Source organism: Sceloporus undulatus, chromosome 2 (genome assembly GCF_019175285.1).
Source record: "Sceloporus undulatus isolate JIND9_A2432 ecotype Alabama chromosome 2, SceUnd_v1.1, whole genome shotgun sequence".
NCBI classification, from domain to species: domain Eukaryota; kingdom Metazoa; phylum Chordata; class Lepidosauria; order Squamata; family Phrynosomatidae; genus Sceloporus; species Sceloporus undulatus.
Window position 1 is genome coordinate 146,726,586 of NC_056523.1, and position 27,261 is coordinate 146,753,846.

The 27,261-nt window shown below is 41.2% G+C and overlaps 1 protein-coding gene across 1 annotated transcript in view; it reads left to right on the forward strand.

The window, feature by feature from the left end:
- Positions 1-27,261, forward strand: part of RNF213 (ring finger protein 213) — a gene marked incomplete at its 3' end in the record, with an annotated part of 236,290 nt that overhangs the window by 143,173 nt on the left and 65,856 nt on the right. The window contains 4 exon segments of the mRNA XM_042447563.1: positions 4,767-4,902; positions 11,813-12,004; positions 20,221-20,360; positions 21,515-21,669. Of these exon segments, the coding sequence (XP_042303497.1) occupies positions 4,767-4,902; positions 11,813-12,004; positions 20,221-20,360; positions 21,515-21,669 (623 nt within the window).

Consider the following 27,261-nt stretch of genomic DNA (forward strand, 5'->3'; position numbering starts at 1 on the left):
GTTTATTTATATACCGCTTTTCCAAATTAGATCACTAATTTGGATATATCAATGAAAACTTCAAACTGGGATGCAATGTGTTTGAAAAGGTGAATTTGATGTTGTATGGGTAACCCCTGGAAGACATACTGTAATCTCAAGCAGGTGTAGTGGCCTGTCACTGTTCTTCTCCATGCCACCAAACTAAGCCTGTTTCACCTGTCTGAACAAAACCTTGCTTCAATTCTGCTAAATCACATGTCTTGTACATTTGCTAATGTCTGTAATAGATAACATATAGCTGAGAAGGAACAGGAAGAAGTCTAAACATTTAGAAGAGATAGAAGCTGACCTAGACTAAGAGATAAATACTTACAATCTTATGTAGCTTAACACAGATAGAGACATAACATGCCACTGGAACTGCATAAGGAGATATCTAAAGACAGTAGACTTTGAAATGATGTCAGGCCCATGGCTAACACCTGTAAAAACAACCATCCAGTTAATGGCATGGGAGGGATATGATTTAGGAGTGACATGATCTTGGAGAAATCTATCAAAACACTTGGGATATTGACACAAAGTTGGAGCTTCAGCATGGACCTTCAGGCCTGAGGTGTTGTGCCTGGAAGGCTACAGAAGGGGTCAACTCCGCTGCTATCTCTGGGGCTCCCAACTGTTGAAAGGAGGTGTTTACTTGGTATGCTTTATGCATATTCTTTTGTATAGTTTACTGGGTGTATAATAAATCATGAAGTTACACTGACAATGCTGTTTTGATTTCACAAACACTCATTGGATTGAAAAGAGCAATTGCTGCAACACTAAGCTACTGTAGACAAAATCACTTGGTACTTAAAAATTGTTGTCTTTGCTAAGTGAGCCAGGCAGTACCCTTGGAAAGTAGAAGGGCATAAATTAGAACAGGTCACTACATTTAAGTATCTTGGAGTGGTTTTTCTCTCTAAAGGTATTTGAAACGCCCGTCAGAACTATGCAACACAATCAGCCCTCAGGTCAATGAACACTAATAAGCGCCTTTTCTATACTGGTGGAGGTCAATTAGTATCTGCGGCTCTAAAACTCTTTGAGGCCAAAACATTGGCTCATATCTTGTATGGGGCTCAAATAGGGATCTATATGAAGAATGTACAGGAAAAAGTTCAAACAAAATTCCTGCGATCAATTTTGGGCACACCCAATGGTACATCACATGCCCAGCTAAGGCTTGAGACAGGAATGCCTTTAATTGATGTGAGGGCGTGAAAGCTGATGATAACCTATTGGTTAAAAATCCAGTTTTCTCCATTGGGTTTAACTCTACTAGTCTTGATAGATAATTTTGTCTCACCATGGGAAAAAAGCAGTAGATATTAAACTGGCTTCTTATGGACTATCTCCTGTATTCTTGTCATTGCAAAGTAATAATCAAGCTAAACAAATAGTTATTCAAAGAATAAAGGATATGGAATTTCAGAATGAGCTTACTAAACTCCCACAACATAATAGATTTTTGATAAACAAGGGAGTATGGGAACCTGCAAGTTATCTACAAAAGTTAATGTTTCCTAGATTGAGAATTGCTTTTTTCAAAGCCAGATATAATATTCTCCCATCTGCACTACTCCCAGGCAGATTGAGTAAAGTTCCCATAACTCAGCACACTTGTCCACCATGTGGAGAAGCAGAAGTAGAAATTGTTTCACATGTACTATTTTGTGAGGATATCAGGTCAATTTATATTGCACCTCTAGTCGAAAAATGGCCGGGGCATCCAGATAATTTCTTTGTGAAATACCTACTTCAGGACTTAAACCCTTATATTACATATAGAGTTGCTAAATATTGCGTTGCTGCAATGAAAATAAGACAAATCCAGATTAAAAAACTCCCTATCTTAAATACACCCTTATTTTATTTTATTATTATTTTAATTTTAAAGTTTTAAAGAAAAATTCTCAGGGGAAATATAATCTTTATACTCTATTTTAATTTATTTTACTTTATAGTACTTTATGGTACCGAAGCATTTCAAAATCCACTGTTGTACTTATAAACTGGGCTTTGAAATATTTTAAAATTTTGTTGGACATTGATCAAATAAAATGTCTGTTTATATCATGCTGCCCTTCAGTCAGCATGTGGCTTCTACATCTTCACAAAAGTACAAGGGATGCGGAGACGAAAATTTAGAAGGGACATAGTAAAGCTGGTATCTCTAAAATACTGCCAATGCTTCTTTGCTATTTGTAGAAAGGATGTTAGCATATTTTATTTTCATCTAATTATGAAGTATAAAATCACAGGAGAATGTACTTTTATATTACTCTATTTTATTTTGTTTTATTGTGTATCACTTGAAGTTTATTGCACATTTTGTATTGTGTTTCGTATCTTTTTTTATCTTGCTGGTCATTGACTGAATAAAAACATATCTATCTAAATCATGAGGGTTTTACAACCACAAGTGTTTTTTTTTATTACTTCCAAATCACATAAAAGAATCTCTTTGCTTTTGTTAAGACAGATTTTTTTTTAAATTCAAATTAATTTTTATTACACAGTACATATTACAAATTAGGGCTTGAATATGTGTGTGGCTAATGATGCAACTGAACTCAAGTGAAAAGGATGTTCAGCTGTTGGTGTGCCCAATGGTGAAATGAATTTTGAAGCTGCACAATGTATATTATAGGATCATGGAATGTGAGAAACGTGAATCAAGGGAGGCTAGCAACATTTGGGGTGAGCGAGCTAAAGTGAACAGGACTGGAATATTATCTGTCTGGCAGTCACACAATGTTTTATTCAGAAAATGAAAATCTAAGAAGAAATGGAGTGACATTTATAGTGAGGAGAGATGTAGCAAAGCAGTCAAAGAATATAATGCAAACTGAATGAGATCAATAAGACTTTAGGGAAAACCCATCAGTATAACCATAATCCAAGTTTATGCTCCAACTACAGAAACAGAAGAAGAAAAAACTGAAAAGATTCTATGTTGGGAGCCAGGAGGATATTGGTCATACACCAAAACAGGACATGTTTGTAATTTTAGGTGATTGGAATGCAAAAGTAGGAAACAGAGCAGAACCAAATAATGTAGGAAAATTTGGCCTGGGATCAAGAAAAGAAACAGGAGAGCAAGTTACTCAATTTTGTGAAGCCAGCGGTTTGTTTAGGCAACCAAAAATGTCACTGTATACATGGATAGCCAGTATAAAAATCATACAGACTAGATAATTAGAAGCAAAAGATGGAGAAGCTATGCTCTGCCTGCAAAAAGAAGAGGAGCAGATTGTGGCACAGACCATAAACTGATGATATCAAAAATTAGAGTAAAGCTAATCATTTTGTGCCAGAATATAACCAGAAAAACATCCCTTTAGAGTTTAAAGATAATGTAAAAAATAGATTTGCACTGTTAAGCGTAAGTGCCAATATCTCTAGCTGAAAAGAAAGAAAAGCCTGGCTGGATGACAGATGAAACTTGTCAATCAGTTAAGGACAGACAAGAAGCAGAAATAAAATGTGACAGAAATAGGTCAGAACCCTGAATACAACTGCTTGCTATCTTGTGTGCAGGGACAAAGAGAGAACTACTGTAACAACCAATGCAGAGAAGTAGAAGACGACAACAAAAATGCTAAGACAAGAGACCTCTTCTTCAAGATCCAAGAATTCAAAGAGATATTTAAACCAAGAAATAAATCACCAGGAGCAAGTTGCATAACAATCTCTGGCTTTTCTTTGCGAACGAAGTACTCATCCCATGCTTTCTACAAGCACATTGATGACTAAAAAGGCCAATCCGAGATAAACAAGTCTGGTTTCAGAAAGCACAGCAGAAAGTCTCCTTGGGTGATATTTCCAGGTTGTGGTTCTTTCTACGTTGTCGTTTCTTTTCAAGACTTGTTCGGCATGAGCTTTTGGGGGGGGGGGGGGCATAACAATAACAAGCCACATAACAACAGAAGTCAACTAGGATTTGGAATGACAGGTTCCTTCCAAGGAACAACTAGACAAGATCCTGAAGTGTCAACATATATAATTAAATGCTAACATTGGGAGTGTCCATGCCATTGTAATACCAATTTCTATGTATAGTTGTGAAAGCTGAACAGTGATGAAAGCTGATAGAAAGTGCTAATCAATTAATTTGAAATGTAGTGCTGGACAGGAGTTCTGTAGATGCTGTGGACTGCTGAAAAGACAAAGAAATGGATCCTTGAACAGATAAAACCTGAACTCTCCCTGGAAGCCAAGATGAATCAATTGAGGCTGTCGTACTTTGTCCATATCATGAGAAGGCAGGGTAGAAGGCAGTAGGAAAAAAGGAAGACCACATTACAGATGGATTGACTCAATCAAGAAAGCCATGGCCCTCAGTCTGCAGGACCAAATCAGGGTTGTTGATGACAGGATGACTTTGTAGTCTCATTCAAAGGATTACCATAAGTCAAAGTCAACTTGATGGTAGTTAACAACAACAAGACTGCTAGTCGTGTTAGCTGTGTACCACCTCCAGGACCTAAAGTAGCATGAAAAAAATCGAAGAGGGCTTTCCTACAGACATCTATTTAGTCATAACAAGAAACAGGATGTTGGATTAAATTGGCTTTGTGTTATTAAACCTTTCCTGAATAGAAAGTCATATTTGTAGTTTCATCATTGGTGATAGTCAAGGACTGTAGAATACAGTATCAGGAAATCTTGTGTTGCTCCAACATTTGAAATGTAGCCTTAAAGAATACTAATTACTTCATTTTCCTCCCTTTTTTCAGCCTCCTTCCTGAAGATAACGAAGAGTCGGCTCTTCAGCCTTTTGAGAAAGCAAGAGGAAAATTCTTACACCATGAAAGAGTGGGTACTCCGAGAGGCATCAAATCTCAATGCCCTTCAGGAAGCAGGAACTTTCAGGTACAGACAGCAGTTTAAAATTGTCAAATTGCAGCTGTCTAAAAACTTCAGGGAATCTCCCCAGTCCAGAAGTTCTATGTGCACATCTCTTAGGTACTTCCATGGCTTTTAAGATTCCTACTTTCAGGAAAGATAGATTTTACTCACTTTTGTAAGTCCTGAGCTTTTTGTTTATGAACAAACAGATTCAGAACTAAAATGGAGACTGAAACTTACCACCCAGGTGTCCTGAAGATAGAGTCTTAGCCCCCACTTCATACTAAAGACTATTTAACCCCATCATTTCCCATTACTATATTTGGGGAGTAACCTTGGCTTGCTATCTGTTCATGCCTTGGCAAGTAGTTTGAAATCTGGCCTCCACCTGGTGAACTTGAGAAAATATTACAGAAGTCCCCTTCCTCCAATTGTTTTTATTGCTGTTTGACCATCTTTGTAGTGTTTGTACTATATAACAAGGACACAAAAGCTCTATTCAAACATTACTTATATTGTTAAACTGAATATGTAAGTGTGAGTTTTTCTTTGTGGTCTCTAACTCACACAGATGGGTTATCTGTGCCTGTGCAGTGCTTTGTTTGGAACCTTCTAGAGCTATATATAAAGAACTTTGACTGTAATGCTGTCCACTTCTAAGCAGTCCTGTGCCACAGTTCCTGCCTGAAACCCTTTTTATCCACTGGTGCAGCAGCTTCAAACACCTCTGAGCTTTGATTTTCCTGACTTCTCTTTGCTTACAACCATGTAAGCTTCTCCGTGTTATGGTCCTTGACTGGCTCGTTAAGAAATGCATCACATGCTGCTTTCTTTGCTTGATAAAGTCTCACAATGTCACCTTGGTGCACATTGTAAGGCCTTCACACCACGGGCCCACAAAAACAACTCTTCCTAATGGACCTTGTCTGCTACTGAACACCCTTTGACATTGTTGTCTGCTCAGCATGGGGCTCATCCATCTGTGTGGCTGTAAAATGATCACTTCAGGATTCAACTCCTGATGTTACCATCACCAAGAAGCGCCTTACAGTCGCGGAACACATGAAGACCACATCGGTACCATCTTCTTCCCATGGTATGGACACAGTCTCAGACAGTCCAGGTTGTTCTATCGTCCTTCAAGACATCACTCATAAAATTGAGAAACTACCACAAGAAGAAGAAAAAGCAAGCATAGAGGGGATTCCTTTGTTTATTCTCCTGCCCACCAACATTGAATCCTGAAACAAGAACCACTTCTTCACCTCTCACTTCTGTCATCCAGCCGGAACCGAACTGCCCTTTACAGGCCTAATGGGACTCACCCCCAGAGGGCAAGATCATTAATCTCCTCTGCCTTTAGAGTGCTCCCTAATTCCAGTACCATCAGTCATGGAGATTCCCTTACTGGCTTAGTTGGAGGAGGTTGAACTGCCCCCTGTATCTTCTCTCCCTGGTTGCAAAACCCACAAATCTCCAGCTTCCATGACATCTAGACTGGTGGGCTCTCCACCGCCTTTTTGGTCCCAGTAAGTAGGACTCACACATCCACACTACCATGACTCCAAATGCAGATGATTATCTACCTCTTCTCACCACACTTCCAGGAAGCACATCATTATTACCATTTTTTACATCACTCATCTGCCTACTCTTTGGCCCACCTCTACTACTATAGGGACTACAGTGATGACCCTCGTTGATCCTACCCCTTCAATCCATATTATGAAGTTTCCTATCATTGCTATGAGGGATACTATAATCACGAACACTACTACTACTTCCCATCACAATCTCTGGGACCAGCACCACTCTCAAGATCACCTCCCTTAGACACTCTGATCTTGCTTTGTTCCACAGTAGGGCCTCCCAGGAAAAATGAACCAAACCGCTCTCACTATTATCATCTTGTCTCTCTTGGTCCCCCATTCTCAGTCCATTCATCAGAGATCTCCTCCACCTCACTTCCCTTCTCTGGCAGAATCAAGATGAGAGTCTGCAGTTGCATCGGCCTTGTTGGATTTTTCTCAGTCGCACTCTCTACCATACACCCTCAGCCACCACAGTTCTGCCTCACTGATGACATTATGTCTTTCATGGAACAGGTGATTCAAATGGCGAACCCCCTAGAACTGGACATTAAACAACCAGACTTGGATCCATCATATCACATCTACATATAAATTCAGGATAAAGTCCCTAGCCCTGCTTCCATTCTAGTTCTGCCTTCCCTTCTTAAGGTAGCCTGCAAGTCTTGGGCCACCTCATCTACTATTTGGCCCATTCCAAACAAATTGATGGGATATCTCATGTCTTCCACTCCAACTTGCATTGATGTCTTCATCACCCAAAACCCAATTCTATAATAGTGGAGGCTACTCAATCAAAGTCTGCCTGCACTAGACAGTCTGCACCACTAGATAAGGAAAATAAGAAATTGGACTTTATCATGGAAAGATTCTATTCCACCTCAGCTCTTACCTTTCAGATCTCAAATTCTTCTTCGTGGTCTCTGCAAATCATACAAATGGATTCTGCTGCGCCTGCACAGTTCAGCTCAGAAACTTCTGGAATCACTGGGCAAAGTTTACTTTGCAACTTTTTGGCGGTAGCTCTGCCCATCCTATATAATTCTCCCGCACTCCCGCTTTCCCCAGTTCCTTTTTCCGCTGCATTAGCAGCTCAAGGAACTTCACTTGGAATTACTTGTTGGCTTTTTGGAAATTTGACCTACCAACTTGTTTGACCATTTTCTTTCTGATTCCCCCCCCCCCCCCGGTGTTTGTTGACCATTGGATCTTTGTTTGGCCTCAATTCTGCTTACTGATTTGATAATGGATGCGTTTTAAAAACTATGATACATGTGGGGGCAAGATTCCTGAGCAGGATCCTCACTCCACTTGCCTGCTTTGCCTGGGAGAAGTGCACATCTCTAAGTCTTGTGCCCTCTGCAAATCCATGACTTCCCAGGCCAGAAAGAACCAGGAATCCCGTCTTAAAGCGGCTCTGTATCAACGGGTCCTTTCCCCTCCGGCAGCCACGGAACCCACACTGAGTACGGCACAGGCCTCTTCTACGGCCCAGACCTTTTCTACTGCAGCGGCTGCCATGCCTGTAAAAACCCCTCACCGTAACTTTCAGGCTAAAGGAGCTAGACCAAAGGCTAAGGACAAGTCTGAATCCTCCAAAAGGGACAAGTCTAAAGAAAAGGCTAGGTCAAACTCTGATTCCAAGAAGGATTTGAGCTCCCTTAAGGAAACGAGCTCTAAGTCCTCTTACAAGTCCTCTAAAAGGATATATTCGATGGAGAAAGAAGTCTCTTCTCACTCTTGTATCAAGAAACCTCGAATGGAGTCTTCGTCCAGTGGCCAAACCACGTCTGGAGGCTGTTCCAGTTCGCCAGTACCAAGGAGGGCTTCTTCAGTACCGACAGATATCGAGAGGCCTAAGCCTTCTCATACTCAACAGGCCTCGGCTCCTATGCTGGCTTTGTCTGCTTCCCACGCCACCTCTACTAAATATCTCACAATCCACCAGGTCTCTGACCTCAATTCCAGTTCTGAGGGTTTGGAACTTCCAATCCTGACACCGCGTCCTGGAGACCAGTCCCATGTTTGCCACTCACCGACTGCGGTTTCTCTGGAGGAAGGAAGGTGACTACTTCCATGACAGCGAGACCGATAGGTATTACAAGTCATCTACTGCTACCTTGGCTGCTGCAGCAGCTCCTTCCTTGGTCCCGACTTCCCATCCTGGAGGGTGCAAGGAGGACTCAGACACTCATTAAAAAGTCTTCAAGGTGGATAAAGCATATCCACGCTTCATCTTTAATCACAGATCAGAAATAATAATGAAGATTTCCATCTCTTTCCCCCTTACCAACCAGGCTGCTAACCTTCAGAAAACAAGCTGTACTGGGTTAGGGATGTTTCACTCCAATTATTGGTTGTAGACAGTGGCATTTTTTCTTCATGGCTCTCATCTCCTCAACTTAGAAGGCTAGCAGCATATGGGAAACCTTCCTGTGAAAGTATAGGGAGGAATCTCCAAGTTCCTTCATGGGACAGATAAGGTAACGCTGCAGACTGGATAAGGCCCAGAATAGAGGTCACAATACCCACCTATGCTCCAGGTCTTGTTCAAGCTTGCATATGGAGGATGAGAGGATAGATCTAGGTCCCATTATCTTGTGATATTCTTCTAGAGTACAATCAGCCCTTCTTATCTATGGATTTTTTATCCACAGATTCAAGCATCCACCTTTTTAAAATATTGAAAAAAAACTATAAATTCCAAATAGCAATGCTTGATTTTCTGTTTTATATAAGGGATACTATTTTGCTATGCCATTATATTTAATGGGACTTGTGCATCTGCAGATTTTGTTATCCGTGGGGGATCTTGAAACCAAAACCCCAGCAGATAACAAGGGCCCACTGTACCTTACAGTCTCAGAAGTCTAAAGGAGCTTCAACATTAGGATGTACAAAACCACTTCATCACATGGAACTAGGACAGACAAATTAATTAATTTTGTTAATTTCATTTGTGGTCCAGCTGTTACAGGGCAACTGAAGTGCTTACTGGGGTCTCACACAGGCCATATAAAGCAAAGATTATTGCTTCAACCATAGGTGGGAAACTGCCTGGAAATGAGGTGCTATATTGACCTCTTGAAGGACCTTGGAAGGTTGCACACTCCTACTGCATACACTCTTAGCAAAACAATAAATTTATTGTACATTAATCAATCAGGTTTTTGCAATCACCACAAAAAGGAAAAACAAATTACACACACACACACACACACACAGCAGTAGGGTGCCTTCTAGTCAACTTTTTATTTTAGAAAGAGCCCAGAGGAGGCCAAAAACAACAACAACAAATTTGCCCCCCTACACATCCTAGGGTGCATTTTTAATTTAAAAAGAAGGAAAAATTGTAAAGGATGATTGAAATGTTTTGGGGCTTCAGAAATGGATGGTGGACCAAACTTTCCCCATACTTGGCTTCAACAATTGTTTCTGGCTTAGGCTGTGCTTGGCAGGAACATAAGCACAACTAAGCGATGGACCTGGAAGTGTTGCTGGTAGAGGTTACACAGGAGAACTTGCCATCAAGAAAAGTGGCTGCAAAAATTCCATCATATTCTAACAAGTGATCATGTGTGTGTAGTGATTGTCCAGTGTCAGGAGTCTGCTTCAGTATGTTGTGAAGGTTTGAAAAATACCAAACCATGTCAGTCTTGATGGGGGAATTTTTATTGTTTTGAATTGTTTGGGACAAATTGTTTGGGACAAATCCATCAGCATGAATACCATATGTCATGCGACCGATTTTCAGAGGTAGAATCTCATGTGGCCAAGAAATCTCTATATAATAGAACAAGAAATAATCTCTTGTTAAGTGCCATCAAGTCAACTTCAGCTAATGACAACCCTATGAATGACAGAGCTCCAAGTCATCCTGTCACTAACAACTCTGATCAGGTTTTGCAAGCTCAGGGTTATGATTTCCTTTACTGAGTCCATCCATCTGTAATGTACTGTAGTCTTCCTCTTTTCCTACTTCTTTCTACCTTATCATGCATTATCGTCTTGTTTTGTGAGATGAAACAGTCTCAGGCCTCATTCCCACTATCAAAAGAATCGAACCACTGAGCAAATTAAATGGCCTTCATTCTCATTTGAAACCAGTTCCTGTCGCAATGTGATCGAATCTGTCATGATGAAGCAAGTCAAAGGCAAAAGAACCGGTTTTTGCAGACATCAGCTAAAAAGAGGTTCTTTTGGAAAAAACGCGCAAATTGGAATCACAGCATTCTGGAGGGGAGGGACTAATGGCAGAGGGGTGTTTATCGTCCCTCCCCATTTTTTTTTTGAGATGTCATTCCTCCATGCCCTACACTCTCTCAGCCTCCAACACACACACACACACACACACAGAGTTTTCAAGCCAGGCAGCTGCTTACGTCATGGATGATTGATGGAATGCTGAAGCAGCACTGCCAGTGGGGATGACAATCAGGGCAAATTAAATTGCTTGGACTGGGGTAGGGAAAATATCTCCTTTGATAGCGAGGACTGGGTTTTTTTTAGAATTGCTTTCAAACCTAGGGCAGAAGCGAATCACGGAGCAATTCATCCTGTCAGTGGGAATGAGGCCTCAGTTTCGTCATCTTTGTTGCTATGGAGAGTTGATTTGCTCTAGGACCCATTTATTGGTCTTTTTAGTAATCCACAGTATCTGTAGAACTTTTCTCAAGTACCTCATTTCAAATGAATTGATTAGCTCTCCATACCAGCTTTCTTCACTGTCCAGCTTTCACAACCATACACAGAAATTGGAAATACAATAGCATGGATAGTCCTAACTTTAGTATTCAGTTATATATGTTGATACATCAGGATCTTGTCTATTTCTTTCAGAGCTGCCCTTCCAAACCCTAGTCTGCTTCTGATCTCTTGATTGCAGTCTCCATTCTGATTATTGACTGACCCAAGGAATGGAAAATCTTGAACTAGTCCATGATGACAAAATAAAGTCATGGAACACAATATTTAACATAACATGGGGGAAACTATTTTGATTTGGGGAACTGTAACTAAGAATTGATTTAATATGTCTGTTCACTCTAGTGGTGGCAGCATAGAATTCAAGTTATGGTTCACAAAATCTTGAGCATAGACTTGGAGGGATACCTGATTTGGGGGCAGTATAGTTAATCCTTGATATCCTTTGATATCCTTGATCAAAGAGGCATGTGCACTATTCCAAAGTGATTTGAATTGAAATGTGGGGTTGGGGTTCTTTTTCTCCATATCATATTCTGTTGTGATGTGTCCAAACATTCCTGAAAGAGTGAGTGTACTCAGTTTCTTGTTAATACTGTATATTTTTGATTTGTTTATTTTGCCTGTCTTGACACTTGCAGACACACCTTGTGGAAACGGGTTCAAAGTGTGGTGACTCCTTTTTTGGCTTACATGCTGTCTGTCATAGACAGAGATAGTAACTTGGACCTACTGGTCAGACCAATAACAGAAAGTTGTGTGAAAGCCTTATGGATGTTCATCTTCAATGATCTGAAACTTCTGAACATCCCTTATATCATGGGTCAGAGCAGGTAAGTTGTATGAAACAATATGAATGAAGATAACAAATTGATCTGTTCAGGTTATGTGATGAATAGTAATTTTTGCTCCATGTGAATGGAAACCTTGCTCATTCACATATACATATGTTAGTGGTAGACTATGATATTTTTCCTGCCTATTTCTTAGTGATCAGAGATAATTAGATTAATAGCTGTTTCCTTCTCACCCATGGGAAACCTTTCCCCATGGTTTCAAAATGTCCAAACATTTTGCCTCTCTAGAGCCTCTACAGGTAGAGAAGAATTTGCCCCTTGGAGTGTAACCTATACATGGAGGATGACAAAAATAATACCCAGAAAAGGGAGATGAACTAGCCTGAGTAGAGGCTGCAGAGAGGCTGCGTACTTGAATAATGCCTGGAGAGAGCAATCAAAATTAATGGTTTGTTGTAGGAGCCCTGGTGGCGCAGTGGTTAAATGCCTGTACTGCAGCCACTCACTCGAGCATAAGGTGTGAGTTCAATACCATCGAAAGGGCTGAAGCTTGACTCAGGCTTGCATCCTTCCAAAACCACTAAAATGAATACCCAGCTTGTTGGGAGCAATTAGCTTACAGTTATAAACCACTTATACACTGTTAGTTCAGTATGAAGTGGTATATAAATGAAGCTGTTCGTTAGATGGTAAGTCTCTCCCTGTATAATTCTAAGTGTTGTAGTGGCTATCTTCTCTCTGAAATAAAACATAACATTTCTGTTTCATCAAAAGTGTGCCATATTTATATGCATGCCACCTTAACTAGGAGTCGTCCCAAAGGGGAAAGATTCTGGCCAGTTGGCCAAACTTTGGTAAACAAAGTGCCAGAAAATTTAATTTTTCATCATGGTGTTTGTGCCACACACATATGGGTCTGCACCTGCGAAGAGATCACTAGTGGATTCTCTAGAGCTGAGTAGCTTGGTGGGAAATACCCTGTACTCACTATCTACCATGCATGCTTGAGCCCACCAAGCTACTTTCTCAGTTTCTTTCCGTCCATCAACAGAACTCTTTGCCTCGGATCGCATCTCAGGCTGAGTAGCTGTTTCTCTCTTACAAGTTGTATTTCTTTTTCTCTTTATTATTTCTTATTTTGTGTTTTTCCCCACCATCTATCATAAAGGAAAAGAAAAGAAAAGGTTGATTGGTTTGTTTCACGACCCCCCCCCCTCAGGCTGTTATCATTATTGCTTCAACTTCTTTGTTCAAACACTGTTCCTCTTGTGGTCGGAAAGTGTCTGTCTCTGATGTGCATTCCACATGTCTTTTTTGTTTAGGTGAGGAGCATGTTGTTGAATGTTACACTATTTGTAAAGGGTTTACTGTCCAGGTTATTAAGAATCGGGCACAGTGTCTCAAGAATTTTTGCTGGAAACAATTCCTTAAAGTTTTCGCCAAAGTGGCTTCTACTAAATCTACTTTGTCTGCCATCCTTCTTTCCAAACCGAAAAAAGTTACTTCTGTGGATGTCTCCTCTTCTACAGCTTCAACTCCAACTGTTTCTTCAATACCGACTTCAGTACTGGCCGTTTCTTCGATCCTAATGCCTGCTTCATTGATCAGAAGAAGCTGAAGTCAAGCCATAAGTAGCACCATTCATCCAATGGCCACGCAGATCAGTCCACGAATATGGTGGCTCTGACCAAAGATAAGAGGAAGAAGAAAAAGCCAAAATCTTTCCCACGATCTGTGGCTTCTGTCCCGTTACCTGACTCTAGGGTTCAGCTCTCAGCTCTTGCTTCTTTGGATGCTCTGTCACCCCCAAATGTGATGCCTCTTATGCTTTTGACAGTCACCCCTCCATCCTCTCCTTCGGTTGTTCAGAACCATCACATCCTTCCATAGTCTGCTCCACATTCAATCATTCCAATACGAGACCATCTTCTTCTTCTTATGGACATGATCACTTTCCACCTCCATGGGAGCTATCTGTGTCCTCTTTTTATGTTATTATTCATACCAAGAAGATTCACCTTTCACTTATTATCCTATCTTACTCTGTACTGATATGAGGATTTGTGGAGAGAGCATCCCACTTCGTATTATTTCTATTCCACTTCGTATCAGGACCAGTATCATTGAGTGGAACTCCAGCCCCCATGTCAGTGCAGGAGCTGCTCTTGCTCACCACATGATACTCGGTCTCATCAAATGCCCCAATACCGAGCTTCTCCCAGGCACCATTCACCTTCCCCATGCCGACAGGATTGTTCTCTGCCTTCTTTGTTTTTGAGATCACCTGTTCCCTCTAGGGTTCCACCTTCTCCGTCATCTCATACTATAGCCTCCATTTCTTGGCCACCGCCTTCTACTGTGTCATCAGTACTGACTCCCTCAGTACCACTCTCGACTCCAGTTTACACTACCGATGCTGACTATTGTTAGACCAGCAGTTTCTGCACTGATACCGCGCTTTCTTCCAGTGCAACAACTTTCTCAACCGACTCATCCTCTGGTTTTGGCTTGTGGTGTTCCAGCACAGCCCACTGATCCTGACTCTGATGATTATGATTCTCTCTTCTTCACCAGTTTCTCCCTCTCCGATATCTTCACCTTTGGCCACTGGTGAGAATTCTTGCCCCTCTTCTCCACTTGAGGACGTGAAGCTCCTTTCTGATCTGGTGGTAAGGATGTCAAAAGCTCTCAGTATCGAAATTAAAGCTCCACTGGCACTGGTTACTGAACCTGTCTTTAAGATAGTGAATTCCCATTCTGTGGCTCCTGCTCTAGTTCCCTTGCTGCCTACTTTGCATGTACTTTCTTGTCTCCCTCCTGCATCAGAGAAATTGGAGAACTTATATAGGATGCAGCCGGAAGGTGCATCCTTCTTGTTAACCACCCAATTCCAAATTTCATTGTGGTGGAAGCATTGCAGTTGAAGTCTTCTGGAAAGTTTCATTTTGCTCTGGTTGATAAGGAGAGCAGATGCCTTGATGGTTTTGGATACAGATTCTACTCTTTTCCATCTCTCTTGGTCAAGGTGGGCAATATACAAACTTGCATGGCTGCCTACCAGAAGTTTCTCTAGGACAGAATGGTGGCTTTCATTTCTAGCTTTCCAGATGCCCAGTGCAGTGCAGCTGCATCACTCTATCAGGAAGCTCAAGCATTTACTGCTTAACAAATCCATTCTGCTCAGCATGATGTAGACTGTGCCTCTACAGTAGACTTGCACAACATATGGCCTGGGGGCCGCGTGCAGCCCACGAAAATTTTTTAGGTGGCCCACGAGGATGCGGAACGACTTAAAGGGTCCTCTGCTACCCAGCTTTCTCCTGAGGTGAAGGCCAGGCAGATGAATAGGAGGGCAAGCAAACACTTGTCCTGGAAGACATATCCACTGCCCCATTCTATTCTGAGGAGAAGGCTAGGCAGTGGAGGAGGAGGGTTGGTTAACACTGCCCTGCAAGGCTTCTCCGTTGCTCAGCTATCTCCCAAGGAAGGCGGAGGATGGGCAAACACTCAGAAGGCCAGGCAGTGGAGGAGGAAACATTTGCCCTCAAGGCTTCTCCATTGCTTGGCCTTCTCCTGAGGAAAGGTCTGAGCAGAGGAGAAGGAGAGATAATGCTCCTCTGGCACTTGGCTTTCTCCTGAGGAGAGGGTTGGGCAAAGAAGGAGAAGGAAGGAATTAATATTAATGAATTCTAATTAATATTATATAATTTTTGTGAGTTTTTCAGGCTATGAGGCCATATTCTAAAAGAATGTATTCCTGACATTTCACCAGCAGCTGTGGCTGGAATCTTTAGAGAATGCTAGAATGCTGACGATGCCAGCCATAGCTGCTGGCGAAACATCAAGAATAAACTCTTCTAGAACATGGCCTCATATCCTGAAAAACCCATAAAAAACTATGGATGCCAGCCGTGAAAGCCTATTAATTATTATTAACTAATATTTAATTAAAACCTAAGAAGTTTACCCTATTTTAATTTTGGCCCCTACCTATGGCCAAGTTGTGCAGGCCTGCTCTACAGTGATGTCTGGAGTTGTGGCCTTGAGACGTTATGCTTGGCCTCATGCCACTGATCTCACTGACAAGACCAATCATAGGGTTGAAGACTTTCCCTTTGACGGGGATGGCCTATTCCACTCAGTGACTGATAATTCCCTTTATCACCTTTCTACTGCTTTGGTTTCTCTGGCCAAAAGCAGCAACACCGTTCCAAGTATTGCCTCGCTCTAAGACCCTCCAAGGTCTTCTTGCCAAGGTTCCCATGTCTTTTCCTTGCAGAGGCAGGCCTTTAGGCCTTCTAAGTTCCAGTCCTCAGCCTCTAAGAAATCTTCTTCCTCCACGTCTTCTTTTTTATTTCTTCCAGAGGACATCAACTCACCAAGGCCCTCCCATACATAGGCCTTCTCCTTACCATCATCTGCATGGGTTATGGCAGTACTTCTCCCATTGGCGTCTTCTGCTCTACTCAACCTTCTCCACCCCTCTTGGAGGAGATCTCTAGTCTTCTCAAAAAAGAAGCCATAGAAATGTGCCTCCAAGTGGCACAGGAAGCAGACTTTTCTCTTGAGGCTCAAGATGGTCATCCTTCACTCCATTCTACACTTCCTGCAAGTGAATGATTGTAGTTGCATCAGAAGATCTGAAGGATGTATATTTTCACATTGAAATCAGCCTCAGCATTGCAAATTTGTGATAGGCGGTGACCTCTACTAATACACAGTGCTTCCATTCTGCCTGTCTACGGTGGCACTGAGGGTATTTGCCAAATGCATGGCCGTAGTGATCTCACATTTAAAACTTTAGGCATTCAGGTCTTCCCTTACCTCGATGACTGGCTGCTGGTGTCGTCCTCCTGTTCGTCCCTATTTCCAGACATCCACACCACCCTCTCCATCCTCCACGATTTGAGGCTTGATGTGAGTGAATCCAAACAAGTCCATCCTGAAACTCTTGTTTAGGACATGCCTACCTGTCAAAGGACAGGGCTCTCTCTGTTATGACAGGTGTGTTTGATACTGAGTTCCCTGCAGTGCACTGCATGAACAATACAACACCTAGAGGCCCAATGGCCTCTACCACCTCAGTTGTCTACTTTGCCCACCTATGGTGTAGAGCATTTCAATATTAGTTTCTACAACATTTTGTTCCTCTCTATGACAGTCAATCAATGGTGTTGACAGTTCCCAACCATATGCTCAGTTCTCTCACGTGGTGGACTACTTAATATAATATCCTAGCCAGCATGCCATTCAACCCCTCTTTTCAGGATTCTGTTTTAACTACAGGTGGCTCGGAGACAGCTTAAAAAGCACACTAGAAGGGCCTCATGGTGCCAGGTCGCCAAGGAATGCGACCCTCTACATCAACTCCTTGGCGTTATTAGCAGTGCTCAAGGCCCTCTGAGCATTCGAGATGTTGCTCATTGGACTCTCTAAGTCACCACAGACAGCACTATTGTCGTGTGCTTCATCAACAAGCAAGGAGACATCCACCCCTCCGTTCTTCTAAGTCTAGCAACCCAACTATGGAATTAGTGCATCCCCCACCGCATCCATCCCATAACAGTTCACCTGGCAGGCAGGAGCAATACCCTGGCTTACTCACTCAGCCGTGTGTCACTCCTCCAACATGAGTGGACACTCAGACAATGCTTTCTGCCTCCTCACGTCACTATGGGATGATCTTCACATAGACTTGTTTGCAACACAACTCAACGCCAAATGCTCCCAGTTTTGCTCCTGGGCCGAACAAGGCAAGAAGCCCCTGGAGGATGCCTTTATTCTATCTAACATCTCCTATATGCATTTCCTCTATTTCCCCTGTTATCTGGGATGGTAGTGAAGCTTGCAGAGGACAAGACTGATGCTATACTGATACCTCTTGGTCAAGGCAGCCCTGGTTTGTGTCTCTTCTCCAAGTTTCCAGGGTGTGTTACATGATTCTTCTGATACAATCGTACCTGCTCTCACACTCCGAGGGGCAAGTCCTACACCCCAACCTGAAAACTCTCCACCTCTCAGCATAGAAGATAGGCCCTTGATGACCCCGGAACTGCCTCCGTGCCATCTCTGAAGCTAGGAAGGATTCCACAAAGCAGGCTTATGAATATAGGTGGCAACACTTTTGTTCGTTCACTAGCTCCAGGTCTGAACCATCTTCTGCCCAAATACCGACAGTCTTGAACTTCCTTCTTAATTTACAGGAAGGTAGACTTGACTTTTCATCTCTAAAAGTCTATCTATATGCAATTGTGATGCATCAACCACCATCCCATGATAACTGGACTTTATTCACTGACCCAACTGTTAAAATTTTCCTGAAGGGCTTGACTTACCTATATTCACCACTAACACCACTGTCTCTGCCATGGTCCTTTTTCATCTGCTGATGCTTGAGACAGCTTTTTTGGTGGCCATCACTTCAGCCAGAAGGGTTTCTGAACTCACTGGCCTTCGCTGTGACAAACCCTTCCTCATCTTCCACCGTGACAAAGTGGTCCTTTGTCCTGACATCTTCTTTTTGCCTAAAGTGGTCTCCCAGTTCCACCTTAACCAGGATATTGTGCTTCCCACTTTCTACTCAATCACCTCTTGAGCAGTCTCTCCTCTGCCTTGAAGTTGGTCGTATCTTGCCATTTTTTTATGTACAGAGGACGGCTTCATTTAGCCTCTCACAAAGTCCCTTCATCTATCTGGTTGTTCCAGGAAAGGCCAAACAGTGTCTTCTCAGAGATTCTGTAAACAGATTGTACAAAAACTGTATGTTTGACCTACAAGATGGCCAAGCATCCTATCCCAAAGTGCCTGCGAGCTCACTCTGCCAAAGCTGTCGCCTCCTCAGCTGCTCTCGCATGGAACCTGCTGCCTGACTTATGCAAGGCCGCCACTTGGTCACAGCCCTCAACCTTTATTCAACATTACTGTCTGGACTGCAGATTGATGGCAGACACTAGTTTTGACCATGCTGTCCTTTCCTCTGTACTTCAGTGACCTTTTTTTAAAAAAATAAGTCTTTATTAAATTATTTTAACATATATACAATTGTACTTCAGTGACCTGACCCTCCTTCCTAGGATAAGCTTTACGGTCACCCATATGTGTGAGGCATAGAGACTACGATGAAGAAAAACAGGTTGTTCACCTGTAACTGTGGTTCTTCAAGTAGTAATCTGTGCCCTCACACAATCCTCCCCACCTCCCCTCTTTTTCAGGTCCCTGGTTTCTGGCGGACTTTGAAACTGAGGAGGAGATAGCTTGGTAGACTTGAGAATGCACAGTAGGCGGAGGGGGCCAGGTATTTCCTGCCAAGCTGCTCAGCTCTAGAAAATCCATTGATGATCTCTGCTCAGGGGTAGATCCATGTTTGAGGGCACAGATGACTACTTGAAGAACAAGTAAGCAACTTGTTCTTACATTATTATCTCAGACCTTAGGAAGAGCAGACTATATGATTTTTGTTTTATACAATGTGGCATTCTTTTATTTAATGTGTAAACAATTGTGTTCTTGAAACCCACTATTCAGTTTTGAATTACTTGCATAGCCCACACACTGTGATGCCCCCCCCCCGCATGCACACTGTGGTCTGTGTAGGGCGGAGGGGGGTCCCTACATGCATAATCCACTAGTAATTCACATCACTTGTGTACTACATTCAGGTTGTTCTGCATTCAGTACTACTACATCTGTTTAAATAAATCATAATTTATTTGCACTGTGTGAAAAACTATATCTCCTTAAACAAGCCAGCATGAGCTTTAAGATCTTTTAAGGATGTTTTAAGATAGCGGTTCTCAACCTGTGGGTAGGATGTTGGAGGTCGAATGACCCTTTCACAGGGATCACCTAAGACCATCAGAATTTCTGATGGTTTTAGGAACCGAGACACCACAATTTATGGTTGGGGGGTCACCATAACATGACAAACTGTATTAAAGAGTCGCGGCCATAGGAAGGTTGAGAACCACTGTTTTAAGGCATTTTTAACTGTTTTAATCATGATTTTTCTATAACATATTTAATTATTTTTAAAGTTTTTATAAACTATTTTCTTAGTTTGATCTTTTTCAAATTATTGTAAGATGTCTTGAATCCCATCTTGAGAGAAAGGCAGAATATAAATTGAATGAATGAATGAATGATGCAGTGAGTTTTTAAAACATGTATATCAAGAAATACATGCTTTTAACATTTCTGCTTATAGATATTGCTGACATCCTTTTTCTTTAAATACTTGTCTGTGTTTTGCCCAGTTCCCAAACTGAGACAATTCTGGTGCCAAATTATTTTGCAACGTCTGTGGATGCTGGCAGTGAAATGCCTTTCAGTTGGAGAATAAAAGATTATCTGGAAGATCTTTGGGTTCAAGCACAATATATTACAAGCAATGAAGGTGAGAGTACAGAGCGGGCATTACAACTGGCATCTCTTTAGACAAATAAAATAATACATATTGAACTGCCAACAGATTGGTAGAGATCCTACACTGGAGTGCATGGAGCACAATGATCCTTCTGTACAGCTCTGTGCACCTCACATTGCTTTCCCCAAAGCAGTTGTCAAGCCCCTCTGTGCTTCTGCAGCCATTTATTGGCCCACCAAAATTGTGCAGGAAGGCAGTGACCAGGCAGTGGTCTTCTGGGGACAGTGGTCTTCTGGGAGAAGACAAATGAGCTCTTGTGGTGATGTGAAAGTGATCTCCCTTCTCTTCCCTTGCTGGTTGCCTTCTCCTTCCTGCTCCCTCTCTTCTCTCCCTCCTTACCCTGACCTGTAAAAGGCCATAGCAGCATCCCATAGAGGTTGGTCGACAACTTCCCTGAGGAGAAGGATTTGAACACTGCATGTAGAGCTGGTATCCAAAACAAAGATATACTGTATATACTCATGTATAAGTCCAGAAGTTTTAATCAAAAATTTGACCCAAAAACCCTCGGTTGACTTATCCATGGGTCATTGTAAATATTGTACTTTAACTCTTATCAAAAAAGGGAAAGCTGAGAGTTTAATCTCTTTTCAGAGCACCTAAAAAAAGCATCAGCCCCTCTATTCTCCCATCCATCAACCCTTTAGGGTGAGCATAAACAGTTATGCCTGTCAAATTTTTAGAGATCTTTAGCATCATTTTTCTTTGCTTCATCCTTTACATCCTTTGTTACATTCTGCTAAGTTTTACCCTTGACTTATCCACAGGTCATATCCAAATCCATAATTTTGGCCCCAAAACCTGTCCTATATTTATACATGAGGTCAATTTATAGTTGAGTGTATACGTTTATGTGCAAGTAATCCCAAGTCACCAACATTGTCCCTGGGCAGAGTCCAAAACCAGACATATGTGCATACCAACAGGATTCAAGCCCTAATTTTGTCCATAAAATAAGAGATCATTTTCCCACATCTTGGATACAATCCAGATTATAATTCCTGTATTATTGGCAGAGAAGCTTGACCAGCACTATAAATAAATAACCAAGAGTTTAAAATGAGGTGTTTGTAGCTATGGTGATGCAAAGGCCTGCCTTTTCTCATTGCTCTCTTGTCTTGTAGGCCATGCAGAGAAGTTTGTGGGCATTTTTCAGCAGACACCACTGGGGAAATACATTGCCAGCTTCTCTGAGGAAGAGAGAGAGAATCTTTTCTACTCTTATGTCAGAGACTTCCTCCTCCTAACAATGGGTGTACCCTCTCAGAGCAAGTTAATTGTAAGTATTGTAATGACAGCTAAGTGCATGAAAAAATTAATGCCATAATGTTGTGATGCTTGAGAATTCTGTGCTACAATCTGTGACATAAACTGGCTGTGGTTGGGAGTGACTTATCCCCTACGTATGAGATTTTAGGTATTCTGCCGCTAGAATACATTGTATGTAATGGAACAAGTTCATCTAATAAAAAAGTAGACGTTTGAGAAAGTTGAGCAAATGAAAGATTTTTTACAACACTGAAATTTAGAATTGGGTTAAAAAAAATTGGTTATTAAAAAAGCATAAAATACATCACACTAGCTTCCAAAGCCTCACAGGCTCTTCATCACACAGAGATGGTAAAATAGCATACAGGTCAAATAAAGTGATGGTATTGTGGTCTGCATTCTGCTTTTGATGTTACAGGAAGTGTGTGTAACTAAAAAGTGACAGACACAAACACATCTTATGGCTGTAAGCTGAGTGGGAACAAAGGCAATAGAACAATTTGGCTTCTTCTTCATCTCTGTAAATTACAAAAATGGGTCTTCCTGCATAAATTCTATTCGGAACCTTCTGGAAGCATTAGCAGATTTTTGGCGGTAGCTCTGCCCACCTCTTATATACCCTCTTATATACCCCTAGTGTTCCTACTTATTTACCCGAGTTCCTTTTTGTTCACCACACTACAGTGGTACCTCGGGATACGAAATACAGTGGTACCCCGGGATACGAATGCGCCGGGTTACGAATTTTTCGGGATACGAAAAAATCCCATAGGGATTTATTGCTTCGGCTTACGAAGGTTTCTTCGGGTTACGAAAAAACCGCGGCGCTATTTTCCGCCACCGGAGGGCAGCAGAGAGCTATTTTTCCATTAGCGCCTATGGGAATTCGGCTTACGAAGGTATTTCGGGTTACGAAATTAACCGCGGAACGAATTAATTTCGTAACCCGGGGTACCACTGTACCCAGGTTACGAAATTTTCGGGATACGAAAAAATCCCATAGGGAATTATAGTTCCGGGTTACGAATGTTTTTTCGGGTTACGGAAAAACTTTTGGTGCTTTTTTCGGCTTTTTCGCACGGAATCGCGGCTTTTCCCCATTAGCGCCTATGGCAATTCAGCTTACGAAGGCTTTTCGGGGTACGAAAGCGGCCGCGGAACGAATTACTTTCGTAACCCGAGGCACCACTGTAGTAACATTGAAGGAACATTGCTCATTGAAAGAATGTTGCTCCCAAAATTGCTTTTAGTTTACCTCATGATTTGCTATTTGGATTTTGGACAGTTTTTTGACGATCCTTCTGGTTTTCCTACTAGTTTGACAGTGTTTCAACAGCTGTGACTGTTCGACTATGGTTGTGTGATGTCGACCCTCTTGACCAGGTGCAATGAATGTGTGGCCAAACTCCTGGGCCAGGATGGTTTTTCCTGTTGTCTTCTTTCATAGAATCATAGAGTTAGAAGAGACCGCAGGGGCCATCCAGTCCAACCCCCTGCCATTCAGAAAATCTCTCTTTTTTAAAAATTTTCCAAAAAAATTTATTACATCGTGTATAATACATATTATACAATCATGATTCATATTATAATTTTCTCCCCTCACCCCCCCCAATAAGAAAACAGCATAGAGAAATTTACAACCCAATCAAATTAACAATCGGTTTCGGAGATATGGAAAATATTATTGATTATATTATTAACTTCTTCATACCCCATTTTACCTTTCACGTTCTTAATTACTATTTCCCATTTGTCTTCCCATGGTTCTTTATTGCTTTCCCCAATATATTTTAGTCTTCTTTCCCTAAGGAAGTTGAATAATATATATTCTTTTATATATTTAAATAAGTCAGTCTTGTTCCAATTTAATTTGTTTTTCCATCCATAAGCAATCACTGCATGAGCAGCTTTTAGAAATTGTTTTGTTACATATTTTTGATTATTATTCAATCCTAATTCCCCTAAATTGAGAGTCAAGCAGTTTTCTTTACTTAATTGTATTTCTATCCCTATAATTGTATTTATCTGTTGCTTAACCTCAGTCCAAATTTTTTGTACAAATGGACATTCCCACCACATATGTATATATATCCCTTTAACTCCACATCCATGCCAACATTTGGATTGAAATTTGTCATTCGTAAATGCTAATTGGTGTGGTGTCCTATACCATTTTCCGATCATTTTCATTTGTTGTTCTTTTACATTTGTGTTTTTAATTTTAACAATTTCTTGTAGCCAAATTTTAATGTTATCTATATCAACCAATAAATCTTTTTGCCATGTCATTTTCAATCCCTCTATCATTCTAAATTGGGTTATTAACATATTCTTATAAATTTTTCCCATTAGTCCTTTACCCCCTTCTAATTTTTTAAAATTATTTCTTCTAATAATTCATTTTGGTCATCAATATTTAATTGTGTTTCATCTAGTAATTTTATTATCCCTTTTATTTGAATCCAATATTGCTTACCTATTAAAAAAGTTAATTTTTCTTCCTGAATTCGTGCCCCTGTTAAATCATACAAATCTCCAATTATTTTAAATCCCTCATTCTTTAATTTTTTAATTATCTTTCCAAGATCTTCATTGTTACTTTTGTTTAAATATTCAATTGGTAGCCACTTCCTATTTTTTATACCCAGGTTTTTACTCCACTTCTCCCATATTTTATAATTCACCCTCATTGGACCAATTCTTTTCTCTTTTTCTCCCCCTCCCCATATTTCCCCTTGAAAGATAGAGACAAACTCCATTTGATTGCTCTGTCTTTCTAATTTAACCCACTTTGTATTATGATTATATTCTACCTCTATTATTCTTAACAATTGAACCACCTCAAAATATAATTCGAGTGATGGAATTCCCCATCCTCCATTTCCATTTCTTTGATGCTCATATAATAATGCCTTAGATAATCTGGCTTTTTTATTCCCTGATATCCATTTTAATATTGACCTATCCCATTTCTTTAAAACTTTACTAGGAATTGTTTCTGGGATAGTTTGAAATAAGTATAAAAACTTAGGTATAACCATCATTTTGAACATTCTAATTTTTGTTAGCATTTTCCAATTTTTACTTGTCCATTTAGAAATTTGATTATTAATTTTTCCATAATTGATTATAATTACCTTGTACAATATTATCTAACTTAGTTGGTAAATTTACACCTAAATATCTCATATTTTTAATCCCCAATTTCAATCCTGACTCAATTTGGATTTCTTTTTGTCCGCCAATTCGTATTCATAAACATTATCTCTGATTTATCCATATTAAATTTAAGCCCAGAAATGTTTTTATAATTTCTGAAATATTTCCAATAACTTGGTTACAGCTTGATTCAGTTTTTGTGTCACTATCAGAGCATCATCTGCAAATAAATTCAACTTACCGTATATTCCGGCGTACAAGACTACTTTCTGACCCTCTAAAACGGGGTCAAAAGTTGGGGGGTGGGGGGGTGGGGGGGGGTCTTGTACGCCGGTAAGAGCACTTACCTGGTTGTCCTGCCAGCTTCCAAAGCCCTCCGGAGCCCTTTGGAAGCCAGCGCAGGGGTGCCTCCCTGGCTGCTGGCTTCCAAAGCCCTCCGGAGGACGCCCTCTGGAGGACTTTGGAAGCCGGCGCGAGGGGGCCTCCCTGGCTGCTGGCTTCCAAAGCCCTCCGGAGGACGCCCTCCGGAGGACTTTGGAAGCCGGTGTGAGGGGGCCTCCCTGGCTGCTGGCTTCCAAAGCCCTCTGGAGGCCTGAAAAGCTAGTGCGCGCGCGTGCGCGCGCACCCCTAACTGCCAGCTTCTCAGGCCTCTGGAGGCCTTTTGAAGCCAGCGTTTGTGGGCATCAGGCCCCCTAACTTGGCCTTTAATAGGCCAGGGCACTGCCTGCATGCAAGGCAGGCTTTGCAGGCCTCAGCAAAGGCCTGGGGAATTGTTGCCAGCAAGCCTCGAAGATAATTCCCCAAACGTTTGGCCAAAATTCACCAAATCCCCCCCCATCTCACCAAATACTTATTTCAACTCTCAAAATTACCATTAAAACTAATCACCAAAATCACACCAAAGTCTCTGAAAAGTCCCCGTTTTCGTGTGAAAGTCACCACATTGGCAACACATAGCAGCTCGCCCCCCCCCTAGTGTTCAAAAAAATAAAAATAATAAATGCATACAGTAATTAAAAATAAAAATAAAAACAGAAAATAAGATAGATAGATAGACAGATAAGTAAAATAAATAAATAAATAAATAAATCATAAGCCAAGCACATCACTTGCTGTGATTGGCCGGTTGTTGTACACTGGGTACCACATACAGTACAGCACCAGTACCTGTACCTGTACCTGTTCATACAGTACAGCACCAGTACATACAGTACTGTATAGAACTATCCAACAATCAAAATCCCATCATGGCTTCATCAGCAAGAAGAAAGAAATATGAAGCCAGTTTCAAACTTAAAGTTGTAAACTTTGCCAGGGAACATAATAACTGTGCTGCTGCAAGACAATATGGAGTAACAGAAAAGATGGTTCCGGACTGGAAAGCAAATGAAAAACATTAAGGAGTATGCCAAGGGGTAAGTGTGCATTACGAAGAGGCACCCCACATTGGCCAGAACTTGAAAAACATGTAGCAGACATGGTGAATGAGCATTGCCAAAATGGTTATGTAGTGACAAGAAATCAAATACGTCTGTTTGCACTTCAGTGGGCCAAATCTAACCCAGATCACAGCAACAATTTTAAGGCCACTATATCCTGGTGTACTAGATTCATGGAAAGGCATGATATGGTACTGAGGCAAAAGACAAAAATTGCTCAGAAATTACCTGCAGATCTTGATAGCAAAGTAATTCGTTTCCATAGATACGTAATACAACAGCGCACTAAACATGGCTATGTGTTAAGCAGTATTGGAAATATGGATGAAACTCCAATGAATTTTGATATGGTTGGAAATAAAACTGTCCATCAAAAAGGTGAAAAAAACAATTTTAATTAAAACAACAGGACATGAGAAATCCAGTTTTACAGTGGTATTAGGATGCACAGCTGATGGCACCAAACTGAGACCAATGATTATTTTTAAAAGAAAAACCATGCCAAAACTCAAGTTCCCTGTTGGTTGTTTTGTACATGTGAATGAAAAAGGCTGGATGGATGAAGAAGGGGTAAAGCTATGGCTTGACAATGTATGGAGCAGGCGACCAGGTGGACTTATTAAAAAACGTAGTCTACTGGTGTGGGATATGTTCAGGGCTCATTTAACTCCCAGCACCAAGCAAAGGCTTGCAAGACTAAACACAGATGTGGCAGTTATTCCTGCAGGATTGACATCGTTGGTACAGCCACTGGATGTGTGCCTAAACAAGCCATTTAAAGATCGCATTTGAGAACAGTGGAATGAATGGATGGTTAATGGCGAAAAGTCATTCACAAAAGGAGGAAACATGCGTGCTCCACAGTTGGATGTTTTGTGCAAATTCGTCATAAAAGCCTGGAATGATATTGATGCAGAAACAGTAATCAAGTCTTTCAAGAAGTGTGGCATATCAAATTCATTAGATGGTATGGAGGATGACTACTTGTGGCAAGATGAAGAGGA